Source organism: Tachysurus vachellii, chromosome 8 (genome assembly GCF_030014155.1).
Source record: "Tachysurus vachellii isolate PV-2020 chromosome 8, HZAU_Pvac_v1, whole genome shotgun sequence".
Taxonomy (NCBI): Eukaryota; Metazoa; Chordata; class Actinopteri; order Siluriformes; family Bagridae; genus Tachysurus; species Tachysurus vachellii.
The window spans coordinates 22,566,179-22,589,001 of NC_083467.1; the positions used below are offsets into that span (position 1 = coordinate 22,566,179).

Consider the following 22,823-nt stretch of genomic DNA (forward strand, 5'->3'; position numbering starts at 1 on the left):
ATCAAACTAATTTAAATATTAGTCAAAGATAAGTTTTTAAATAAAGGCTTTTATTATTAAGAGAAAAGGAAATCCAAACCTACATGGCCCTGTGTGAAAAAGTGCTTGCCACCTAAACCTAATAACTAGTTGGGCCTCCCTTAGCAGCAAGAACTGTAATCAAGCATTTGCAATAACTTGCAAGGAGTCTGTTACAGCGCTGTGGAGGAATTTTGGTCCACTCATCATTGCAGAATTGTTGGAATTCAGCCACATTGGAGGGTTTTCGAGCATAAACCACCTTTTTAAGGTCATGCCACAGCATCTCAATAGGATTCAGGTCAGGACTTTGACTTGGCCACTCCAAAGTCTTCATTTTGTTTTTCTTCAGCCATTCAGAGGTGGACTTGCTGGTGTGTTTTGGATCATTGTCCTGCTTCAGAACCCAAGTTCGCTTCAACTTGAGGTCAAGAACAGATGGCCTCACATTGTCCTACAGGATTTTGTGGTAGACAGCAGAATTCATGGTTCCATTAACCAAAGCAAGTCTTCCAGGTCCTGAAGCAGCAAAACAGCCCCAGACCATCACACTACCACCACCATATTTTACCGTTGGTATGATGTTCTTTTTCTAAAATGCAGTGTTACTTTTAAGCCAGATGTAACAGGACACACACCATCCAAAATGCATCTATTGTCAGTCCACAGAGTATTTTCCCAAAAGAATTGGCAAGACAAGCTGAGACAAGCTTTAATATTCTTTTTGCTCAGCAGCGGTTTTTGTCTTGGAACATTGCCATGCAGGCCATTTTTGCCCAGTCTCTTTCTTATGGTGGGGTCATGTACACTGACCTTAACTGAGGCAAGTGAGGCCTGCAGTTCTTTAGATGTTGTGGGGTCTTTTGTGAAATCTTGGATGAGTCAGTCATCGCTGTGCTCTGCCTTTGGGTAATTTTGGTCAGCCGGCCACTCCTGGGAAGTTTCACCACTGTTTCATGTTTTTGCCATTTGTGGATAATGGCTCTCACTGTGGTTTGCTGGAGTCTCAAACGTTTAGAAATGGCTTTATAACCTTTTTCAGACTAACAGATCTCATTTACTTTCTTTCTCATTTGTTCCTGAATTTCTTTGGATCTCGGCATAATGTGTAGCTTTTGAGGATCTTGTGGTCTACTTCACGGCACAGTCAGGTCTTATTTAAGTGATTTCTTGATTATGAACAGGTGTGACAGTAATCAGTCCTGGGTGTGGCTAGAGAAATTGAACTCAGGTGTGATAAACCACAGTTAAGTTATGTTTTTGTGTGTGTTTGTGTGAGAGAGAGAGAGATACTTTTTCACACAGGGCATGTGGGTTTGGATTTTGTTTTTCCATAATAATAAAAACCTTCCTTTAAAAACTGCATTTTGTGTTTACTTGTGTTATCTTTGGCTAATATTTAAATTTGTTTGATGATCTGAAACATTAATGTGTGAAAAACGTGCAAAAAAATAAAAAATCAGGAAGGGGCCCAACACTTTTTCACACCACTTTATCTATCTAGCTATCTAGCTAGCTAGCCACTAGTGACATAACATAACTTGCTTATTCTTTCCTTTTTTTTTAAACAACTGAATGACATTTTGTTGAGTTGTCGAGTTGTGTGCAAGAAGATAATGCAATTTCCCCAAACTATAAAAGTAGTTCTAATGTCTAAATGTTTTCAGTACACTGAGCAATCTATTCATCCATAAATATTCAATACAAGTCCCCCTCTCTAGAGAAAGTTGTTCTTTTGGGCCTTTGTGACTCTGTGATGTGTAGAGTCATTAGTGTGTATCTTAAAGAAAAAAGAAAGTTTATTTCTAATATGAGTGAAGAAATGCAAGCTCTGTAACGTTGCAAAATTTCACTGTAGTATTTCTGTTCATTTAGATTAACCTTCTGGATGTTGTAAGCTTTTAGTTTAGATCTCTCTGGGTAATGTCATTCAGTCGTATGTGATTATGAAGCCTGTAGCAGCCTGGATCACATTCCAGCATCAATAACACTGTTTATAGTAACGTATTTAACTGAGCTGTGCAGGATGAAAAACCGAGTGCACCATGGACTCATTTCATGTTTAAAAAAATTATTATTATAATAAAAAACTTGTCGGATTTGTCAGTTGTCTGAGCTGATTGGAGGTGGGTTCAGCGTTTCTTCTCTCTGCAAGAAAATAAAGATGTCATATATTATGGTTATTTTACACACAGTAGCGTTCTTGTGACTGTGAGGTGAATTGCAGCCGCAGTGAATACTGTACATTAACAAATGTACAGTGAAACGAGTTGAATGAACATCAATGAAACCTGCTCCTGAATACTTTGTGTTTGAACTGCAGGAGCCTTGTGTGTTGTAAGCAGTTATGTTCTAGCTGATGTTTATGCTGCTTAATAAATTACCTAATGAACACAGTACCTGCAAAACTTATTATTATTATTGTATTTATTTATTTCTAATTTATTTAAATTTTTTACACTTCTCAGAGATGAACACTACATAAGCAATCGTAATTTTTATATATTTCAGATAATACAGAAAGGAATCTCTCCCTCTTGCCATTTCTTATTAATAAATAATAATAATAATAAAAACAACAACAACAACAATAGTAATATTATTATTATTATTATTATTATTATTATTATTATTAATAATAATAATAATAATAATAATAATAATAATAATAATAATAATAATAATAATAATAAAACAACTCCCACCCTGAATCCTGGCCCATTTGAATTAAAAACTACACCAAAATCACATTATTGTAAGGTTGTACAACAAAGCACCCATTTCTGCAGAACATGAAGGCCTGTAAAATGTGAAAGAAAAGGTTGTCATTTCTGAAATAACTTGCCAGTGTTACTGGCTGTGCAGTTAATTTTACTTGTGAGAAGGAGGTTATATATTAATTTCTGTGTGTCTAGAGCTGTTGTATGATCATCATGGGTATCAGCATACTTTTCTCAGTCACTCTTGCTCATGCATTGTTTCTTAACTGACCTCCATTTGTTTATGAATCCAGGTGAGGGCTTGTGTGATGCGTGTATAAACCCCGGGTTTGTTTCTCTCTGCACAACCCTGACCCCAACTCGTCGCTCCCACCAGCTTCCACACAGACGAGACCTCACAGGCCAGAGGACCTCCACTGTCCCCCTATAAGACATTTACATTTATACATTACTTAGATAAATGTATACCATATATAGTAGAATATCTCTAGAACTATATATAAACTCTTCCTGTGTATTATATATTCTGTATAAATGGTATAATATATAACTATATAGAGAGAATTAATTTGATTAAAAATCTATTAACTTTTTAAAAATCCCATTTACAGCATTTTTTGTAGAATACGAAAGTGTCTTCTTTTCACTCATAGAAAATGTGTTTTGTCCGCTTTAGTACTTAGACTGTGATACACACCTCACCGCCTTGCACTTGTTTCTATCACACATAATTCGGTTTCAATGTAATTACTGAATATATGCAACTATAAGAAGAGTTACGTTCAGAAATACACAAGATGTCACATGCTTTTACTCCACTCTGGTCTCAGTTCACATTTCAGAAGTACATCTTAAAGCAGAAACATGTTTACAGTATAAAGCCCCTCTTGTTTTCTAGATAAATGTCTTAAGGAAGCTTTAAATCATGAAATTGCCTGGCAGGAGTCAGTTCCCCCTTCTAGGTATCCTGCGCAAATCATGCCAGGTGAGATGTAGCCCTGATAGACTTCAGGCTGACTGCAGGCTTTGGTGGAGATCAGCGGCACCCTCGCAGAATGCAGAGACACACTCGCTTCACCTGAGCACAGCAAACAATGGATTACATTGTGAATCAGATTCAGTACTAATACTTTGCTACATTATAGTAGGAGCAGGAAAGCCAAATAAAGCTCTGAGCTCATTTCAGCACAATGCAAATCTAAAATTGAATTCAAACTTGGTTCAATCCTCAAGCTGGAAAAGCAAACCCTGGAAGATGCAACTGGGAGATTATTTAAGTTTAGAAAACTTGGCTCAAATCAGTAATTTTGTTCAGCACTTTTATATTAAGCTAATTTAGGATTTACATAGTTGTGTAGTTTTTTTTAACAATGATATTAACTAGTTCTATTCTAGTTTAAGAGAATTGGATAATGTGACCATGACATCGCTTAAAGCTAGTTCTGACCCTATTTATTTAATATCAAATGACAAATTGATAAACATGGTAATTAGTTAGACTACAAAAAATGCAGATTTCAATTTACATTATCACAAATTCTGTATAAATAGCAAAGGAGAGAAGCATTGTAGCGCAGTGGTAAGGATGTTGGCCAACTTATCAGAAGGTGTGTTCAAATCCAACCATGGCCAAGCTGTTACCCCTTGATCAAGATCCTTTGTATAAATAAGATGTACGTATGTAAGCTGCTCTGGGTGATGGTGTCTTCCAAATGCCATAAAAATGACTTCCAGTAAGGATTTTATGATAAATACAAAATTTAGACACTTACTCATTATCCTGCATCTCCAGACTTACCTCCATCCTCTGTGGCTCCCCATCCTGAGATCCAGCATATCTTCCCATCCTCAAACTCTTCTCTAAAGTTTGGCAGGCAGATGGGCTCAATGTAGCCTGCGGCAGAGAAGACTTCAATAAGCATCAAATGATGGCAAACACATCCACAAATAAAAGAAAAATTCTCTACATATCACTTTAAATGTCTTGACATTTCCCCATTGAGATCATTTTTAATAAAGGTTACCATTGAAAGTGAGTGGCTGGGACAGTTTCAGCAGAGCGATGTCGTAGTCCAGCCCTTTAGGTCTGTAGCGGCCATGATAAATAATTTTCTCCACAGTGAGATACTTTGCTCCAGTGGCTGGCTGCTCTGTGAGTCCAGCGAGAACTGTCCACAGCGGAGGGTACGCAAAGCTAAGAAAGAAAAACAAGACAAACATAGTCTCAAGAACAGGTTATTATTTTACATGCTATAATAAAAGAGCCAAATCATTTTTTTAGTTACTGGTGTGAATATTATGTTTAGATGAAAGCACAGGCATAGCAATTAAACTGTACAATAATTATTATTTAAATTAAAGTCCTCACAAGGATAGTAAGATTGTGTGTGTGTGTGTGTGTGTGTGTGTGTGTGTGTGTGTGTGTGTGTGTGCACACTTACCCATACACACAGTGTGCGGCTGTTAATATCCACTGTGTTTCTACAATAGATCCTCCACACAGGTGCTCATTCTGGAATTGAAGACTCACCTGCCAAGGAAACTGGCCTTCCCGAGACAGGTTACCCCCCACGATACGTGCACTATACTGGGGTCGGAAACCACACTCTACACACAGACACACAGGCAGAGACAATGCTCTGGCAAAATGTAATAATAAAATGTAATATGTTTAACTGATAAATATTTTCTCTCAATATTCCAAGTATTAAAAGTACTATCTACTACACAGAAAAACTGGCATTTTATATATAGCTAAATTGCATGCTGGAAATTTGAGTTTGAATTTTTAGTCTACAGTGGATTTCTCAATGTCATTAAACTTCACTGAAAAATGGTGAATGAGTAAAAAAGCATAAAAAAAAAAACCCTGCCTGTTATCCATTTTCTTACAGATTGTAAAACATCTCAGGGAGTTTTTCCTTGCCACCATTGCCGCATTAGGCCTCATAAATATAAATAAACATAAATGTTATCTTAAACTTTGTAATTTTTATTCGGAATATTTATATTTCTATAAAGCTGCTTTGAAACAATTGTTTCTTAAAAGCACTATATATATATATTATACTATATACACAGTTCAATTCAATTCTATGCACACACACACACACATATATATACATATATATATATATATATATATATATATATATATATATATATATATATATATATATATATATACATATATATATACATATATGTGTGTGTGTATATAGAATTGAATTGAACTGACTTAAATGCAGCTGGAAAACAGCATGGCAGACAACTGCTAACGTCTTGCATTTTTTACCAATGTTCACAAAAAACAACCTGAGCTGAAAGCTGTCTATTCATCACAAATAAATTTCACTTGATAAATTTAACTTCCTTTCCACTTTGTTAGACCTGTTTTTGAACTTCTCTTTTTATCGTGTTTTTTGTACATATTAGACATTTGCCTGAATATTTTACCATAATTCAGCATCAACAGTGAACAGATTTTGGACACATTTACACTTGGACACATTGATTTTTGCTGCTGTTATATTAAACTTTGTAAAAACAGCCACTTGTTTCAAGATTCATTACAAAGATCTGCTGTAACAGGTTTTCTATGACTTAATACACTTACCCAAGCACCTTAAAGTTATGATCTTTCCTGATCTGCATTCAGTTTTACTAAAAACAAAAAATAACATGTTAGAAAAACAGCATGTTATCAACATTAAAACATTTTAATAAAAATTACATCATGCATGTTTTCTGTTTATTTAATCTTTTTTAATGTCCATGAAACAAGTTCCTGGTATCACTTGCTACAGCACCCATAAACAGTTGTTCCATCAAAAAAAAACTTCTCTTGAAGTTAATAACAAAACTATGTAGCTCAAGTCAAGTCAAGTCAAGAAGCTTTTATTTTCATTTCAACCATATATAGGTGACACAGGACATGGTGAAATGAGACAACTTTTCTCCAGGACCATAGTGCTACATAGAACAAAGAGAGATAAACAGAACAACACAGCGCTGAATACTTAAATAATTTAGTCCTAGCCACATAAAGTGCATCTGTGCAACCTGGTGCAAACAAACAATAAAATATGAAATATGCCAATGGATCTTTGAGACAAAGTTCAAATGATTCAAAGGATTCTGTACACGGAATTCTTTGTTAATCTTAATTGAGGTTGTAGAATCTCCCAGATTCTTCTGTTCACTTCTTGTTCCAGTGGTTTTGGTGAGTTCTCTTCTTATCTGTCTCTCCTGGCTGGCTCGCCAAATCGTTAGATTTTCCTTGAATTTGGCTGCACGGTCGTTGGGTGGCTTGACAATGTACTAGAATGCTTCTATAATACGTAAAATACATAGAAGGGTCATCCTGTGTATTGATCAGTTGATTGCTTTACAGACAGGCCATTATGTAAATTACAGGTGGGGCACAGGAACATCAAGGTCTTGCGAGCCAAGATGGTGTAATTCCCAAACTAGACAGTTATCCAGCTGCTCAGGATGCTCTCAATGGTCCCTCTGTAGAACGTAGTCAGGATGGGGGGAGGGAGATGTGCTTTCCTTAGCCTTCATAAGAAGTAGAGATCCTGCTGGGCTTTCTTGGTGATGAAGCTGGTGTTAAGTGACCAGGTGAGGTTCTCTGCCAGATGAACACCAAGGAATTTGGTGCTCTTGACAATCTCTACAGAGGATCCATCAATGTTCAGCCGTGCTCTTCTGAGGTCTCCTGAGAAGACAGGGTGTTGGCTCTACACCAGACAGTTAGCAGTTGCACCTCCTCTCTGTATGCTGTCTCGTCGTTCTTGCTAATGAGATCCACCATGGTTGTGTCATCGGCAATCTTGATGGTATAGTTCGTTCTGTGCACTGTTGCACAGTCGTAAGTCAGCAAGGTGAACGGCAGTGTGCTGAGCACGCACCACTGAAGGGCTTCAGTGCTCAGTGTGGTGGTCCTGGAGATGCGGTTACCGATCCGGGCTGACTGAGGTCACTCAGTCAGTAAGTCTCAGCTTCTCAATCAGGTGCTGAAGGATGATTGTGTTGAATGCTGAACTAAAGTCTATGAACAGCATTCGTACGCAAGTGTCCTTATTGTCAAGCTGGGTGAGGGCTAAATAAAGGGCCGTGGCAATGGCATAGTTTGGACAATATGCAAACTACAGGGGGTCCAGTGAGGGTGGTAAATGGGTGTGCTGCTGAAGTCTAGAGTCTAGAGTTTGTCATGTTAGAGAGAAACTGTGAATTGCAAGTCCTCTATCCTCAAATCAAGTCAAGTGAAGAATTTATTTAAACCTTATATAACATATATAACTGTGTATTATACAGTGAAATGAAACAATGTTGAATGTGAAAGTAGTTGCTAACATACTATAAAATCGTTAATGTTTTGAAATGGGCACATCATGGTGCTGCTGAAGTCTAGAGACTTAGTCTTCAAAGCAGGGGACAGGGTGGCCCTAAGAACAGCGGCAAGTTTAGGACAGCAGAGACACCCGGCACATGTGGCCTGGCATCCAGATGATCAAAAACTACAAGACAGCTTCACCTGCCTATGACAGTGGCGCCTCCCTACCAGATGCACTGAATGACATCTATACACGGTTTGAGGTGCAGAACAATGTAGCGGCAATGAAGACCATCCCAGAGTTAACCCAAGGAAGTCTGCTGGACCAGAAAACATTCCTGGCAGGGTGACAATGTGCGAAACAGCTAGTGGTTGTCTTCACTGACATATTCAACATTTCCCTGAGCACCTGCCAAAGAATTCTACATTTTTCTGACATAGTAATGAAGTGCTTTGAGACGCTCAACATGAGGCACACCAAGGCCCAGCTACCACCTTCACTGGACCCCCTGCAATTTTTTTTGTATTGTCCAAACCGGTCCACAGACCCTTCATCTGGCTCTCACCCACCTAGTTACTCAACACCACCTACATCACCAAGAAAGCTCACCTGCTTCTCTACTTCTTACAAAGGCTGAGGAAAGCACATCTCCCTCCCCCATCCTGACTATGTTCTACAGAAAGGATTGCACCATCTCAGATCGCAAAACCTTGCAGGGGATACTGAGGACAGCTGAGATGATCATTATAGTGTCTCTTGCTTCTATCACAGACAATTACACCACACGCCGCATCTGAAAAAAGCCAAGAGCACTGTTGATGAAACCACACACCCCTCACTCTTCACCTTCCTGCCATCTGGAAAAAGGTACCAAAGCATTCAAGCTCTCACAATCAGACTGTGTAGCAGTTTCTTTCCACAAGTCATCAGACACCTCAACAACTGAACTGAACTGTACCAGGCACAATACACACACACATACACACAGGCAACTGTGTGGACTACACTGATCTGCAACAAATAAACACTCATCCGATATAAATCCCTGTCAACAGCACCACCCATGTCAAACTGTTTACATGCTGTTTTTGCACATTGTTTTTGCTCTTTGCACATGTTGTCTTGTACATACAGTAAATTGCTGTGTTGCACAACTCATTACAATGTCATTGAATATGCAGTATGTATATACTCTGGTCTCTGGACTCTGGTCAGAGCTGCTTCTGTGTATTTTCTTGTAGTGTTTTGTATTGTTTATTTGCACTGTCTTTTGTCTTGCACTGTTTACACTAGACTGCAAAGATGTACTTTATGTGGCTAGGACTACTTATGTTAACACCATGGCCCTGGAGAAACGTTGTCTCATTTCACTATGTACTATACTATAGACAATTAGCTTATTAACTTGACATTAATTTAAACCTGTAATTTTGTCTTGCTCTTAGATAAAAATAAATCCCTTCCAAAACTGATCAGAATCAAGAATTGAGAATTGAGATCATAATAAAGAATCACAAAGACAAAAAATGTAGTGTTGGGTATAGAATAATGGCTTGATGTGTGTGTGTGTGTGTGTGTGTGTGTGTGTGTGTGTGTGTGTGTGTGTGTGTGTGCGTGTGCGTGTGTGGTGATGGAATCCTGCCAAAATGCATTTTTAATGTAGTGAGAAAGTGCTACGTTTTAAATTACATGTTGAAGCAATGTGAACCCACAGAAAGCACATAGAATTTAAGTCTTTAAAGCGTTGGAGGTTAGAAACTTTCTAAATGGTGCTAAGGTACTATTTACAGTCTCATAATAGTTTAATGTTAGTTATGTCTCTTTTGTTCTGTTTTATTTATAGTACAGAGGGTTGTGTAATAGTTGTAAAGTATTCAAATTTCCGTCTTGAATTTCTCCATATTTTGTGGTGTTAGAAGATGGAAATGAAATGGACTTAATTAGAATAATACACCATGAACCTACACAAAATATTTTAGATTACTGAAGTGGGATTTCATTCATTCATTTTCTACTGCTTATCCGAACTACCTCGGGTCACGGGGAGCCTGTGCCTATCTCAGGCGTCATCAGGCATCAAGGCAGGATACAGCCTGGACGGAGTGCCAACACATCGCAGGGCACACACACACACTCTCATTCACTCACGCAATCACACATTACGGACAATTTTCCAGAGATGCCAATCAACCTACCATGCATGTCTTTGGACCGGTGGAGGAAATCGGAGTACCCGGAGGAAACCCCCGAGGCACAGGGAGAACATGCAAACTCCACACACACAAGGCGGAGGTGGGATTCGAACCCCCAACCCTGGAGGTGTGAGGCGAACATGCTAACCACTAATTTATTCTACATAGAGTTACAGGTGGCCTGCAATCTCCCAGGGACTCCCATGGATTAGGGTGCCAACCTGTCACAGGACACAATAATGCATTTCATTTGACTAAGGGAAGAAACCAGAGTTCCCAGAGGAAATCTCCAAAGAACAGGGGAAACTGCCAACTTCTCTTTTCTGGTACCATGGTGGTGGAATGAACTTTCCCTGGATGTCAACAACTGACTTACTGGCAGCCTTCAAACTACAGCTAAAGACCTACCTCATCCCGAAATATTTAAACTAGCACTTTAAAAACTAAAAACAACATTATCTGTGCTTTTCTTTCTATATTACCCCTAAACACTATTTAGACTCATGGTATTCTTAGTCCTTGACATAGTAAAACAATATTTATGTATTTATTGATAGAGACTTCAGAAACAGTTCTGTAAGTCACTCTGGAAAAGAACATCTGCCAAATGCTGGAAATGTATTCTTTTAGTTTCTTATGACCAGGACAATTCCTGTACATGGTCTGGATTCATCTGTGGAAATTTGTGTTAGACAGGGATACAACTGCCCCCAGATTGTTTGTCACATTATAACAACAATAATAACTTATCGTCTTCATCATCATCTTCATCAACAACAACACATCCGTGCAGAGTAGTCAATACTGTTTCACACCTCAGGCTGGTCGTATTGTGTATCTTGATTGGATACAGGGGATTCTGCTGGCTCAGATTGATGGACACCAGATTATCCTGAAGGTCTTGTTCAATCGAGGTGAGAGGGAGGGAACCAGACTCCACATAACTATAAAGGGAAGGAAAGGTAGGAATCACAAGAAGTTAGGCTCTTGTTGAAATAAGGTTTCTTAGCTAAAAATAGTATTGTCAAACAATACATAGGACATCTGGGTCACATTTCCTTGGTGAAAACTCAGAAAAAAAATCAGAAATTCCTTGGGAGATGTGACAGCTCCATTATTTAAAATCCATATGGAAACCATAGGATCCTGTTTACACCTGGATGTGCATCCATCTTGAGTGGCACAATGATATCAAGATGATTATCCATGGAATAAATGCATAAAACTAAGCATTTTTGAAACACAGCAAAATGCAGAATTGATCAAGGTAGGCCAATAATTGATCAAAGGAGGCAGCACGCTGTAATTCCATCCATCCTAATTTATTCTACATAGAGTTAAAGGTGGCCTGCAATCTCCCAGGGAGTCCCTTGTATAAGGGTGCCAACCTGTCACAGGGTGCAATCAGGTGGGAGTTTTGCATGTTATCTATCTATGTTATCTATGTTATCTTAACTATATCTGTTGGATATATAGTGCCTCTCCTTTCAATCAAAGTGACATTAATCAATTGTTTATTAGAGGATAGTCCTGACATGGTTCAACTACCCTGTAAAATTGTATTAGAAGCAGTATGAAACGATGCAGTGAATTTCTTTGTCTTTAAGAAAGCTCATGCTGGCCTTTGTCTAGCTGTTGTGTAATAGATAATAGCTAGCTTGTGGTCACCTGCTTTCCACCACTGCCACAGCATAATACCCCAAAGATTTTTATTGCTTAGAGTGTTTGATAGTTTTACCTAGAGTATCCCAGCTGTTTACAGGCAGAGAAGCCCAGATCAGAGTCCCACTTTTCTGAACACACAGTGCGCCAGACTCCACCACTTAACACCTGCAGCACTGAACTCTTCCCACTCACACGCACTATACAGCAGAGTAGAAATGAGCTGTATTAGGTGCAGCATCTTATTGTATATTGATTTGTCACTGAGAGCAGCACTGTACACACCACAGCTGAGCTCGTCCTCCCCATGTTCACAGTCCGCGTGTCCATCACATTGTGCAGAGATGCTGACACAGAGCGAGGAGCTGCACCGGAACTTGCCTCTACAGCTCATCCCCACTGTGACAAGAGAAAAATGAAAATGGAGATGAAAGACATATTAGATCAGTTTACCTGAACACTGTAAACATACACCACCTAAGTACTTCTGCTGTAATTATACAGACTGTGATTATCCAAGGATTCTCATTCAAAATACATGCTTAATGAACATTTAAATAAATGAACAAACAATACTGATCAACAAAGACAGGCCCACTTTTACAGGACTCAATAAATGCCTAATGAATCATCTAGGATAAAGTTATTGCATTATTTACTGCCATTTATACATCACCAGTTAGACAGTACAGATATCTGACACCACAGAATTTAATGGAACTGTTCAACCATAGTTCCACTTTTAGATCAGTGGCCACCGGGTTGTGCAATATAATCATAGCTGTTAATTATTCACGCCAGCAGTGGCCAGCAGGTGCTGCTGGACAGGTTGTAGACTCCCACACTCACCTCCCAGACCAATGCCAAGGACAAAGGTAACAGTGAGCAGCACGCAGACTCCAATTAAAAGCTCCATTCTTCGTGCAAATAAACGACCCCTGAGAGATTTGTTTTCTGCTTGGTTTCCTTTGGGGGTTGCAGAATAAATAGGTAAAGAAGAAACATTACTATGAAAATATAGATATTTTACAACATGCTTCTCCTACACTCAACACAGTTTAAATAAATAAATCTTAAACCACTGTATGATTTTTGGCTTGTCTGATATAGAAAATCTTATGAGAAACTTTCAATATGAAAGCAAAGAACCCTAATCTCTCTACTAAAACATATGATTAAAAGAAATGTTATCATTAGATATGATACAAAATGATATTGTTGTTGGTGTTGATATGATATATGATATATATGATATTGTTTTTAGTGTTGATATATGACCCTAATTTTCAGAGGTTTATGATGTTTTTTATCTTGGTTAAGCCCCACATGACCCACAATTTTTTTTTTCGCTGCATCAAACTTAAAAGGTAACAGCAACAATCATGAATCTATTATTGTAATGAGTCTGTCTGTGTTCTGCCCTGTTTCTGTCTGCTGGTCTGCCTTGCTGTTAATTGTTTGCTCCGCCCACTCATTTGTTACCATGGACACTAATTGCACTCCATCTCTCCCCCAGTTATGTTGTCTTAGTCACTGATTGTCTCTGCTTGGTGATTGGTTCCTGTTTGTTATATCTACACTGTTTGTTCACTTCCCTGGTGTTGGTTGTTGTTGGATGTTTGTGTCTATGTTCCTGTTTCCCGTTTGCTCAGTGTTCTGCCCTGTTTTGCCTGCCCGTCTGTTTGCCTGTTTCTTGCTTTGGTTTAATAAAAGATTGAACTGCATTTGGATCCTCACTCGCCTTTGCCTCACTGAGACAATTATCATAGATCATTGGTTTTTAATCTTTTTTTAAAAAGATTAAAAAGTGTGACCTACTCTTAAGAATGGAATATTTTTTTAAACCCCACACATCACTTCAATTGGTAGATGGATAAAGATGTATAAAATGTCAGTCTACTCAGTGGGATAGGGTTGGGCTTGGATCAAAAATGCAAAGTGGAATAGTTGCTAGAAACTAGTTGCTAAGCCAATGTGACAGTTAATTAGTTATATCATGTTGCCAGTAGGTGGTACCATGAGGAGAGCATTTTATACACTTATTTATAATAAACATTTTTCCACATCCCCCTACTACCCTCAGGCATTATAAACTGATTATAAATCAGTTAGTATATATAAAAGACAGGCAACTTGTATGCAAAAATAATTTTAAAGAAAAATAGATCTTTGTGTCATCATCGTTTGCAAATTAACAGTCAGCCTATCACAGATCCTGAACAGTTAGTCACATATCAGAGGCTAATAAATTGAACTGGATCGAGTCATTAAAGATTCAGTGGTATCACTGAGCTACTATGTATAAAACGAGATACATTTATTTAAATTGAAAATAGAACATATCATAGTGGATTCAGTGGTGTTGAGTATTTCATTGTTACATTATGAATCAAAATTCATAATTCACATTGCATGATGTGGCAGCAAGAGTTTTTTTAACCCTGCAAGGAAGACGTTTTGGACATTTAGGTGAATAAAAGAAAAAAAAAACATTAAAAAAAGTAATAAAAAAATAAATAAAAACATTACTGATATTAAGGTTATGGTTAAGCAGTGTGTGTGTGTGTGTGTGTGTGTGTGTGTGTGTGTGAGTGTGTGTGTGTGCTCTATTAGAAAAAGAGGTAAGGGTATTTCATCTTGTCCAATAAAGGGCAACCTTTACGATTCATATATCAGACCTCCAAAAAAGATATGTCCCTATCAGAGCTCCCAGGGGGCCATTTTTAGCAAGCTAAAGGTATCAGAATTTGTATTTCTTTGGGTTTCAGTTTTAGTGTCCAAAGAGATATGAATATGAATATTTACAAAAAAACAGGGTAAGAAACTTTCTTTCTTTCTTTCTTTCTTTCTTTCCATAATATCCAACTTGTCCCACTGACTAACTCAAATCACGTGATTCCTTCCTTATGATTTTTCTTACCTGACAAGAAGGGCTGGACTTTAGTAACAAGTATTCCTGGACTTGGACATTGTGCTTGGACATTGTTGGTAGCTTCTGTCTGACAGCCTGTCTGCTCTACAGTCTCAGAGCCTGGGTTATTTGTGCTGTTTTCTGCTGACATGCTCACATTGTGGCTCTCAAGGGGAGGAGTGGAAGCCAGAAGATCCTGATCTCCAACAGACACCACCTCTAATTGGGCAGTTTCCATTTGCTTCGTCTCTGCAACCTGTTAAATATATAGCTATGGATTGAATGGACTTCAGTTAGTATGGATAGGAAAGGTCACGCTTGACCAGACTTTCACCTGTTCGTGGGTGACTCCACTCTCTCCTCCACCTGTTAGTGGAGCCTCTAGAATTCCCTCCTCAAGGTTGCCACTGGACGCCGCCTCTGAGTCAGCCATGAGTGCCTTCACATAGCCTTCACAAATATAAAAAGGACAATACGCTTTCAGGAAAAATATGATAGCAAATAAAAAATATCTTGAAAATGGGCAGATGCAATATGCAATATTTCCTATTTTGAGATTATTATAAAAGCTTTCACGGCTTTCAAGCTTTACATCAGACATTTTTGCATGGTATGCAATAAATAATTGCTTATTATTAGAAAAATTATCTACTTCATCATTAAATTACTCTTTCAGTCTTCCTTCTCATATCTTCTAAGGATATTTTTCCTGCATTTTTAACCTCTGGCTTGTTAATTTGGGGTAAATTTATAAATGTAAAATGTATCTGCAAAATATATATATTTCTTTAAAGCTTCTTTGCGACAATGCCCAATGTTAAAAGCAGTATATATATATATATATATATATATATATATATATATATATATATATATATATATATATATATATATATATATATATATACGTATATATATATATATATATATATATATATATATATATATATATATATATATATATATATATATATATATATATATACGTATATATATATATACGTATATATATATATATATATATATATATATATATATATATATATATATATATATATATATATATATATACTGCTTTTAACATTGGGCATTGTCGCAAAGAAGCTTTAAAGAAATATATATATATATATATATATATATATATATATATATATATATATATATATATATATATACTGCTTTTAACATTGGGCATTGTCGCAAAGAAGCTTTAAAGAAATATATATATTTACATTAAACCAAATAATTACATTAAACCAAATACCTTATTGTCAAAGCTATTTCTAGACATTTTTACTCATTTCAATTAGATTAGAATTAATTAGATTATATATATATATATATATATATATATATATATATATATATATGTATATTAGTGTATGTATATATATATACATATACATATACATATATATATATATATATATATATATATATATATATATATATATATATATATAATCTAATTAATTCTAATCTAATTGAAATGAGTAAAAATGTCTAGAAATAGCTTTGACAATAAGGTATTTGGTTTAATGTAATCCTAATAAATATAATTCATAATATAATATTTGATATATTTGATATGATATATTTGATATGACAAGATTTAAGATATTTTCACTTTCTTAGATGCTGACATCTTAAACAATTCTTCAGTTTGTCCTTTTAAAGGTTTTTTGTAGAACCCTATATCAGGGGTTATTCCTATGTCAGTCTCAGAAATAAAAGGTATCACATTTCACTTTTCCTTGTTGCTGAGGTTGTAGCATCAAGAGCATATTATTTTGTATGTTTAGTATGTCATTCACCTTAAAACATAAATATAGTCTACCTTTCAATATTTGAACCTTAAGGAACACTGATATACCATCATTCTACAACTGCAACCCATTTAAAGAGATATAAAACCTTACACATCCATAAACTGTTTTTTTCTAAGAATATAGACTATAGACTTGTTCTAAGATCCTCAGCCAACAATTATGTCATACTTACCCCAAAATGTTATAGTATCTTCATGCTTTGTTCGTCCACATGTTTTTGACTACGCACTACTCTGTGTCTTTACAAATAACTGCACCTCTCTTTCTCTCACTCTCTCTCTGAGATATAGTAGGATACCTGAGCAGGTGAGCACTGAGAAGTTGTGTCGCTCTGAGAGGAGATCAGATGACTTCATCATCTCTCTGGATACATGATCAGGTTACGATGGGACCTGTGTGCCTTCAAAAACCCGGATGCTTTGTTAGAAAAAATGAGTGAGGCAGGACTAGGTAGCGTGTGGAAATGGTAAGAATAATAAACGTTCTGAGAAATATGGGTACAATCTCTGAAAAAAAGGATACTGTACCTTGTCTCTGAGGTCACATCCTCAAGTGTACACCTTTTGTAGCTTTTGTATTTGTATCCTTTACTTAGTGCATATGTGGTGTATTTACTTTTAAAGCATTTTCTCTGTCAATAATAATGTACACTAAATATTTTAAATGTGCCCTGTATATACATTTTCATGCTAAAAATATATATTAACAGTAGAAAAGGTGAAAGTACCACCCCAGTAAGCAGTTTAGGATCCTTTTTGTGTGTGGCAGGATTGTGCAGGTAAGATAAAAGCATATAAGGAAAAGAGTAGCAGATGTTATTTAATGCTGATGCAAATTCACAGGATTACCCACACAGATCCATCTACACAGATCCCTTTAGGGTTATTCTGTACTTTTTTCAGTTTATCTTTTGAAAAACCCTGTTTAAAATGATGCTTTGCATGAATTATGGGAGTAATATCTCATTTGTTTCATTAAAACAATGTGAAGTAGCAAATTTAGCTATTTTGTTGATTCGGTTGTTTGTGAAAGTGAGATTTGAAAGCACAGATTTGAAGAGGCTTGTGGGTCGGTTGTCTGTCGGTTGTGTTATGTAGGGAATGATTTTGAGTACAAAAAATTCAAAGCCTAAACACGTGGGGTTTAGTGTCAACAGGTGTCATACAGACTGCATGGTGCTCATGTAGCCACAAAGATGCAATATTGTGGAAGGTCAGTAAATTTAGGATAAATAGATGACGATGATGATGTTGATGATGAGAATGAGATTTGTTATTATTACTAATACTAGCAGTTGTAGTAGCATTATCTGAGATCTACTAATGTTTGGAATTGGGGGAAGTCGTGGCCTAATGGTTAGAGAGTCTGACTCCTAACCCTAAGGTTGTGGGTTTGAGTCTCGGGCCGGCCACGACTAAGGTGCCCTTGAGCAAGGCACCGAACCCCCCCAACTGCTCCCCGGGCGCCGCAGCATAAATGGCTGCCCACTGCTCCGGGTGTGTGTTCACAGTGTGTGTGTGTTCACTGCTGTGTGTGTGCACTTTGGATGGGTTAAACCCAGAGAACAAATTCTGAGTATGGGTCATATACTTAGCTGTATGTCACGTCACTTTCACTTCATTTATAGCTAAAGTTCTAGGGAGGTAAGTTAACAGTATTAGTTTTTAACTAACCAAATCCACAACACCTATTACTCCAAGCCAGTCAATTCTCAACTACTACATCCACCAGAAGTTGTAACCATAATGGATTTACAGCAGCGCTCCAGGAAAAGGGTGAATACATATAACGTAGCTGATATGTCACTGATTTAAGTTTGAATCAACACATTATTATGACTGCTAAAACTGCATTATTATCATCTGAAGAACTTGAAGAATCTGGGGATACTGAGGACTGGTTTGGGAAATGAATCTGTGACACACAGATCTGTATGAGGTTAAATGATCAGCTGTGTTGTCTGTGCTCCTAACACAGGAAAGGCAGTGGGTGCTTAATGCCATCTATTCAACTTTTTTCTAACCTATGTGTATTAGTGTTTATTAAAATGGAATAAACCCACAAAAGAAGCATTAAATATAAGCATTAAATATAAACATTTAAATTAACATTTATTTATATAATATAAAAGTATACATACTGTACATAAATACATGAAAAATATGCATATAAAATACCAGTTTTGATGCAGAATATCTACAAATAAATAATATATACAGTAAACAGTTTAAATTTACATTCACAGTACTTAACCTTTATTCATGGGTGGTGTGTACCTTTAAGCATGTTCCAGCAATCCATCAATAATTTAAGAGGAGAAAATGTGCAAAGGGGCCTGCAACATTACACAACTATAAGCATCTTAAACAGTGATCTATTCAGCCTGTTAGATATCTTGTAGCTGTTTTCTACCTCTGAGGAACTATTTCTTTTCGTCAGGTAGTCTATTCCTCTTTAGAACAAAAGCAGAGTTGTATATAGAGGGGTATAGTTGGTGCTTAAAGTGCTGATGTGATGTTGTTTAGCTCATTGAGACTTTGCGAGGCAGGAAGTGACTGCTGGCATGGTGTGGATGCACCAGGTCTCCTCTCCTGAGATGTCCTTGTCTGGACAGGGCCAGGTATAAGCCTGGATGAGCTACAGATGAATATGTTGTGTAGTGGTTCTCCTGTAGGTGCTCCTTAAATAGACAGTCTGATGAAAACTGTGTCTGTGGATGAGAAGGTTTTCACTTGTTGAGTTGTTACAAGTTAAGGATCAATTCACAGGCCATTAAAAGTATGTCAGCTGCCAGTGCTTTAAAAATATTATAAGTCTCTAAAAAGAATATGTAAATACACTAATTTGTTATTGGCCAATTATTACCTACCAGTCAGATCTGTTCTTGTTGAGACATATAGCAAATTACAGCAACCCTTATTCAGAGCAACTTACATTTTATATCATTTTTTACTACTGAGCAGTTGAGGGTTAATGGCCATACTCAGGGGCCCAGCAGTGGCATTCTGGTGGACCTGGGATTCAAACTCACAACCTTCCGAATGGTAATCCAACACCTTAACCACTAGCCAACCACATCCCTAAATTACAAATTACAGGGTCAAGACTAACACATGCTTCCATAGTCATTGATCGTCCAGGTGCCAACATACAGTATTAAGATTGAAGCGGTTGTAACTGGTACAGTTGTGTAAATTAAGTTATTATTTGGTCTTGTGGACTATATGTTAAGATCTTGTAAGGGAAATTCCTTCTTCAGGACAATATTAAATAAAAAAACAAACTGCAATTCATAAGATCCCTCTTATTTCTTTTAAATTATTAAGATTTTGCAGATTCAGCAAGAGGGATGTAAACTTTTCAACTCAACTGTAAGTTTATAAATAAAAAAGATTAGCTAGTGTCATAGTGAGCCATAGAAAGAGAGCGTGCCTCCATCCCTTAGACAGTTTTGTGATCACTGAGTGAGATATCACAATATGATATTTTGCCTTATCACCCACCCCTAGTGGAACCTAACGGAAAACATTGTGTGGTGTAGTAAGAATGTTCAAAACTAGCTCACCATTCCTTGTGTGATTCCTTCTTTATTCATACATAAATACAGTCTGCTTATCACGCCACGAATGCCCACTACTCCAGGCTTCACTGCAAACACCTTCACCCAACCTGAGACAAAAAACCAGGAGAAAGACAAGTTAAGCTCAGCACCAATCTTCAAAACATAATCTCCACCATTATTTTTGTTATTTGTCCAAATATGTCCTTGGATTATTGAGTTACCAAGTATTCTAACCCCTTTACCTACTTAATTCCACACTTACATACATAAGATAAATATAAGAATAAAACTTACTGTGCTTGGTCGGTGTATGCACACCCCTTACAGTTCCACTGGGCTGGATCTGTAGATGATATCCGATTCCAACACGGCAATACAGAAGCTGATACGTGTTGACCTTTCCTATTGATGAATAAACATCTGTTGAAAGATGCTAAAGATTAATAGCTTCATAATGTTAAAGAGGGTGTGTGTTATAATTATAAGATAACTTATATACAACCACCATATAATTATTGTAGCAATTGTAGTGTTTAATTTGCATGTGTTTGTGTTATGATCAGTTGTAGTTTTACAAATATGTATTATTTATATATATCCATTATATTCGTCCTTATTATTATTTATGATGCATTGAATTAATATTATTATAAATATTAATATTCATGACCGGCCATAGGTTACATTTATTTTCATGCTTGATTATTATTTGTATCTATTATTTTTATGTATTTAATCTTTAATTTATAGCTTCATTATAGCACAAGAGATACTTTGTTGTCTCTGAAATTGAGTCTCATTAGGTTTCTGCAATTGACAGCAACTAAACGAATGGAAAATATTGATTTTTTACGTGCAGACTGGAGTTCATGCCCACTGGTTCTATTAATGATTAGCTGCATTATCATTGTTTAGTTCTTTGAAGACTTTACTTCTTTAGCACTGTAGGCAAATAAAAAGCTATACAAAGACACATCACACATTCATTTAATCTCTAAAAAATTCCTGTTATCAGTTTATAGTTTGGGGAATACGTCATGCCCATGTCCTTGTGTCTCTGATGATTATACCAAACAAATATCACACAGAGAGATTTGTTTCCGTGCTCTTGCTTCATCACACTCTTTTAGCATCTGTTCTGTCTGTTGCAAAGGAACACTAAAAAAATGCCTAAAGCTATAGACTCATACTGTTTGTAATCTCAGAGCAGAAATCCAAAGCTTTAGTATGTGATTTTGCATCCAAACTAAACTTTTCTTTTACTTGTAAGAGATAAAACTACATAATTCTATATTTTGTGCAGTTAATTAAAACTGTATGTTATGTGTAATGTTTCTCTGTAGCGCTATATATTTACACTTTTTGTAAAATATATTAATATTCAACATTATACCCAACATATTATAATAGAACTGTATATGATATAATTATGTACAGTTCTATTAGACAATATTCCCATATTATCTACCATTAATTTTCATTCTGACACCACTGGGTAGGCAAAGGTCCAGTAAATTACTTTAATAAAGGCAATGTGCATATTATTCTTTTCATATTCAAGTAAGACATGCATTGTATTCCTGTTCAAACAGCACACATGGGCTGATATAGTGTTTAATATTGTTAATACTTTTTTGCTTGATACCATTCATTGGTTTGATATGATACTTAATTCAAAGTAAAAGCAAATCTGTGTAACTTTATCACAGTGAAAATATTTGCAGTATGTGAACTGTGTATTGCAATGTGCCAAGAAAAAGATCTTTCCTGACACCACAGTTACATAATTTGACATCATCTCGATTACATTTCCTTAAACTATGATACTGATGAGTTTCGACTTTGCTAATATCCATCGTTCATCAAAAAATAAGCATTTTGCTTTTCTCATTTTAGACCAAACCAAACCTACCTTTCAGCCTCATCTGTGATTCTTTGATGGACAGCAGCCACAAGTGCCTGATTCTGCTCGCCTGGTCTCGGCCTGCGTCCATCTTTGTCCTCTCAGACCTCACACACATGCTGAGAAGCAATGCCACACATACAAGTGTCAAGTGTAAATCCATGACAGCTGCATCAGTTTCATATAAACAAACAGAGCATCCAGGTGAGCCACAATGCCATGCAGCACACTACAGAGCCTTACTGAATAATCTGTCCTCTACTTAGTATAAACAGGGTCAGCATGCCATTCTCTCTCTCTCTCTCTGTCTCTTTAAAACCTTTATCTTGCCTTATATCCTCTCACTGTGATTCCCCCATGACACTTGTACTTGTGAGAACATTCAGAGCAGATGCACAGTACAAGTGTGCCCCGAGAGATAGACGTTTTACGTCTCTGACAGTCCTAATCCCATTGTCAGTGTTATCTGTATCGCTGTATCTCTGTACCAGTAGCTTTTCTTACAAACAAACCATGATGTGATAACTGGACAGAGCTTCACTGACTCACAGGTAGGACTGACGTAAACAACAGCAGACTTTAATATTGACTTTGCATATGATCTTCTAAATGTGTGGAAATTGTTGCTCACATAATCATATGTGCACAAATATTACGCTAGTGGCTTTTGTCTTAATTCTAATAAAA

General features: G+C 36.6%; 2 protein-coding genes across 2 annotated transcripts; both read right to left on the minus strand.

Annotated features, from left to right (window-relative positions):
• Positions 1-2,111: 2,111 nt before the first annotated feature.
• On the minus strand, positions 2,112-15,080 carry tmprss3a (transmembrane serine protease 3a). Its single transcript, XM_060877200.1, has 12 exons — positions 15,000-15,080; positions 12,781-12,973; positions 12,217-12,330; positions 12,008-12,131; positions 11,085-11,213; positions 6,355-6,401; positions 5,180-5,345; positions 4,763-4,932; positions 4,537-4,632; positions 3,674-3,816; positions 3,010-3,162; positions 2,112-2,166 (listed from the first exon to the last, which is right to left on the minus strand). The coding sequence occupies exons 1-12, from the start codon at positions 15,078-15,080 to the stop codon at positions 2,122-2,124; spliced, it is 1,461 nt and encodes a 486-aa protein (XP_060733183.1). The 3' UTR covers positions 2,112-2,121.
• Positions 15,081-18,937: 3,857 nt separating this feature from the next.
• Positions 18,938-22,227, minus strand: fgf9 (fibroblast growth factor 9). Its single transcript, XM_060877201.1, has 4 exons — positions 22,146-22,227; positions 20,528-20,653; positions 20,237-20,340; positions 18,938-19,381 (listed from the first exon to the last, which is right to left on the minus strand). The coding sequence occupies exons 1-4, from the start codon at positions 22,225-22,227 to the stop codon at positions 19,193-19,195; spliced, it is 501 nt and encodes a 166-aa protein (XP_060733184.1). The 3' UTR covers positions 18,938-19,192.
• Positions 22,228-22,823: the final 596 nt, after the last annotated feature.

Excerpts from the sequence above, each read along its gene's own strand:
- fgf9 (XM_060877201.1), bottom strand. The coding sequence starts at position 22,227 with ATGGACGCAGGCCGAGACCAGGCGAGCAGAATCAGGCACTTGTGGCTG. Across the intron at positions 20,654-22,145 it reads ATCACAGATGAGGCTGAAAG|ATGTTTATTCATCAATAGGA; the intron begins GTAGGTTTGGTT and ends ATCTTTCAACAG. Across the intron at positions 19,382-20,236 it reads AAGGAATCACACAAGGAATG|ACACAGTTTTCATCAGACTG; the intron begins GTGAGCTAGTTT and ends TCTCATCCACAG.
- tmprss3a (XM_060877200.1), bottom strand. The coding sequence starts at position 15,080 with ATGGAAACTGCCCAATTAGAGGTGGTGTCTGTTGGAGATCAGGATCTT. Across the intron at positions 12,974-14,999 it reads CTCCCCTTGAGAGCCACAAT|GAGAAGCATGTTGTAAAATA; the intron begins GTGAGCATGTCA and ends TGTTGAGTGTAG. Across the intron at positions 2,167-3,009 it reads GGATTCATAAACAAATGGAG|AGAGAAGAAACGCTGAACCC; the intron begins GTCAGTTAAGAA and ends ATTTTCTTGCAG.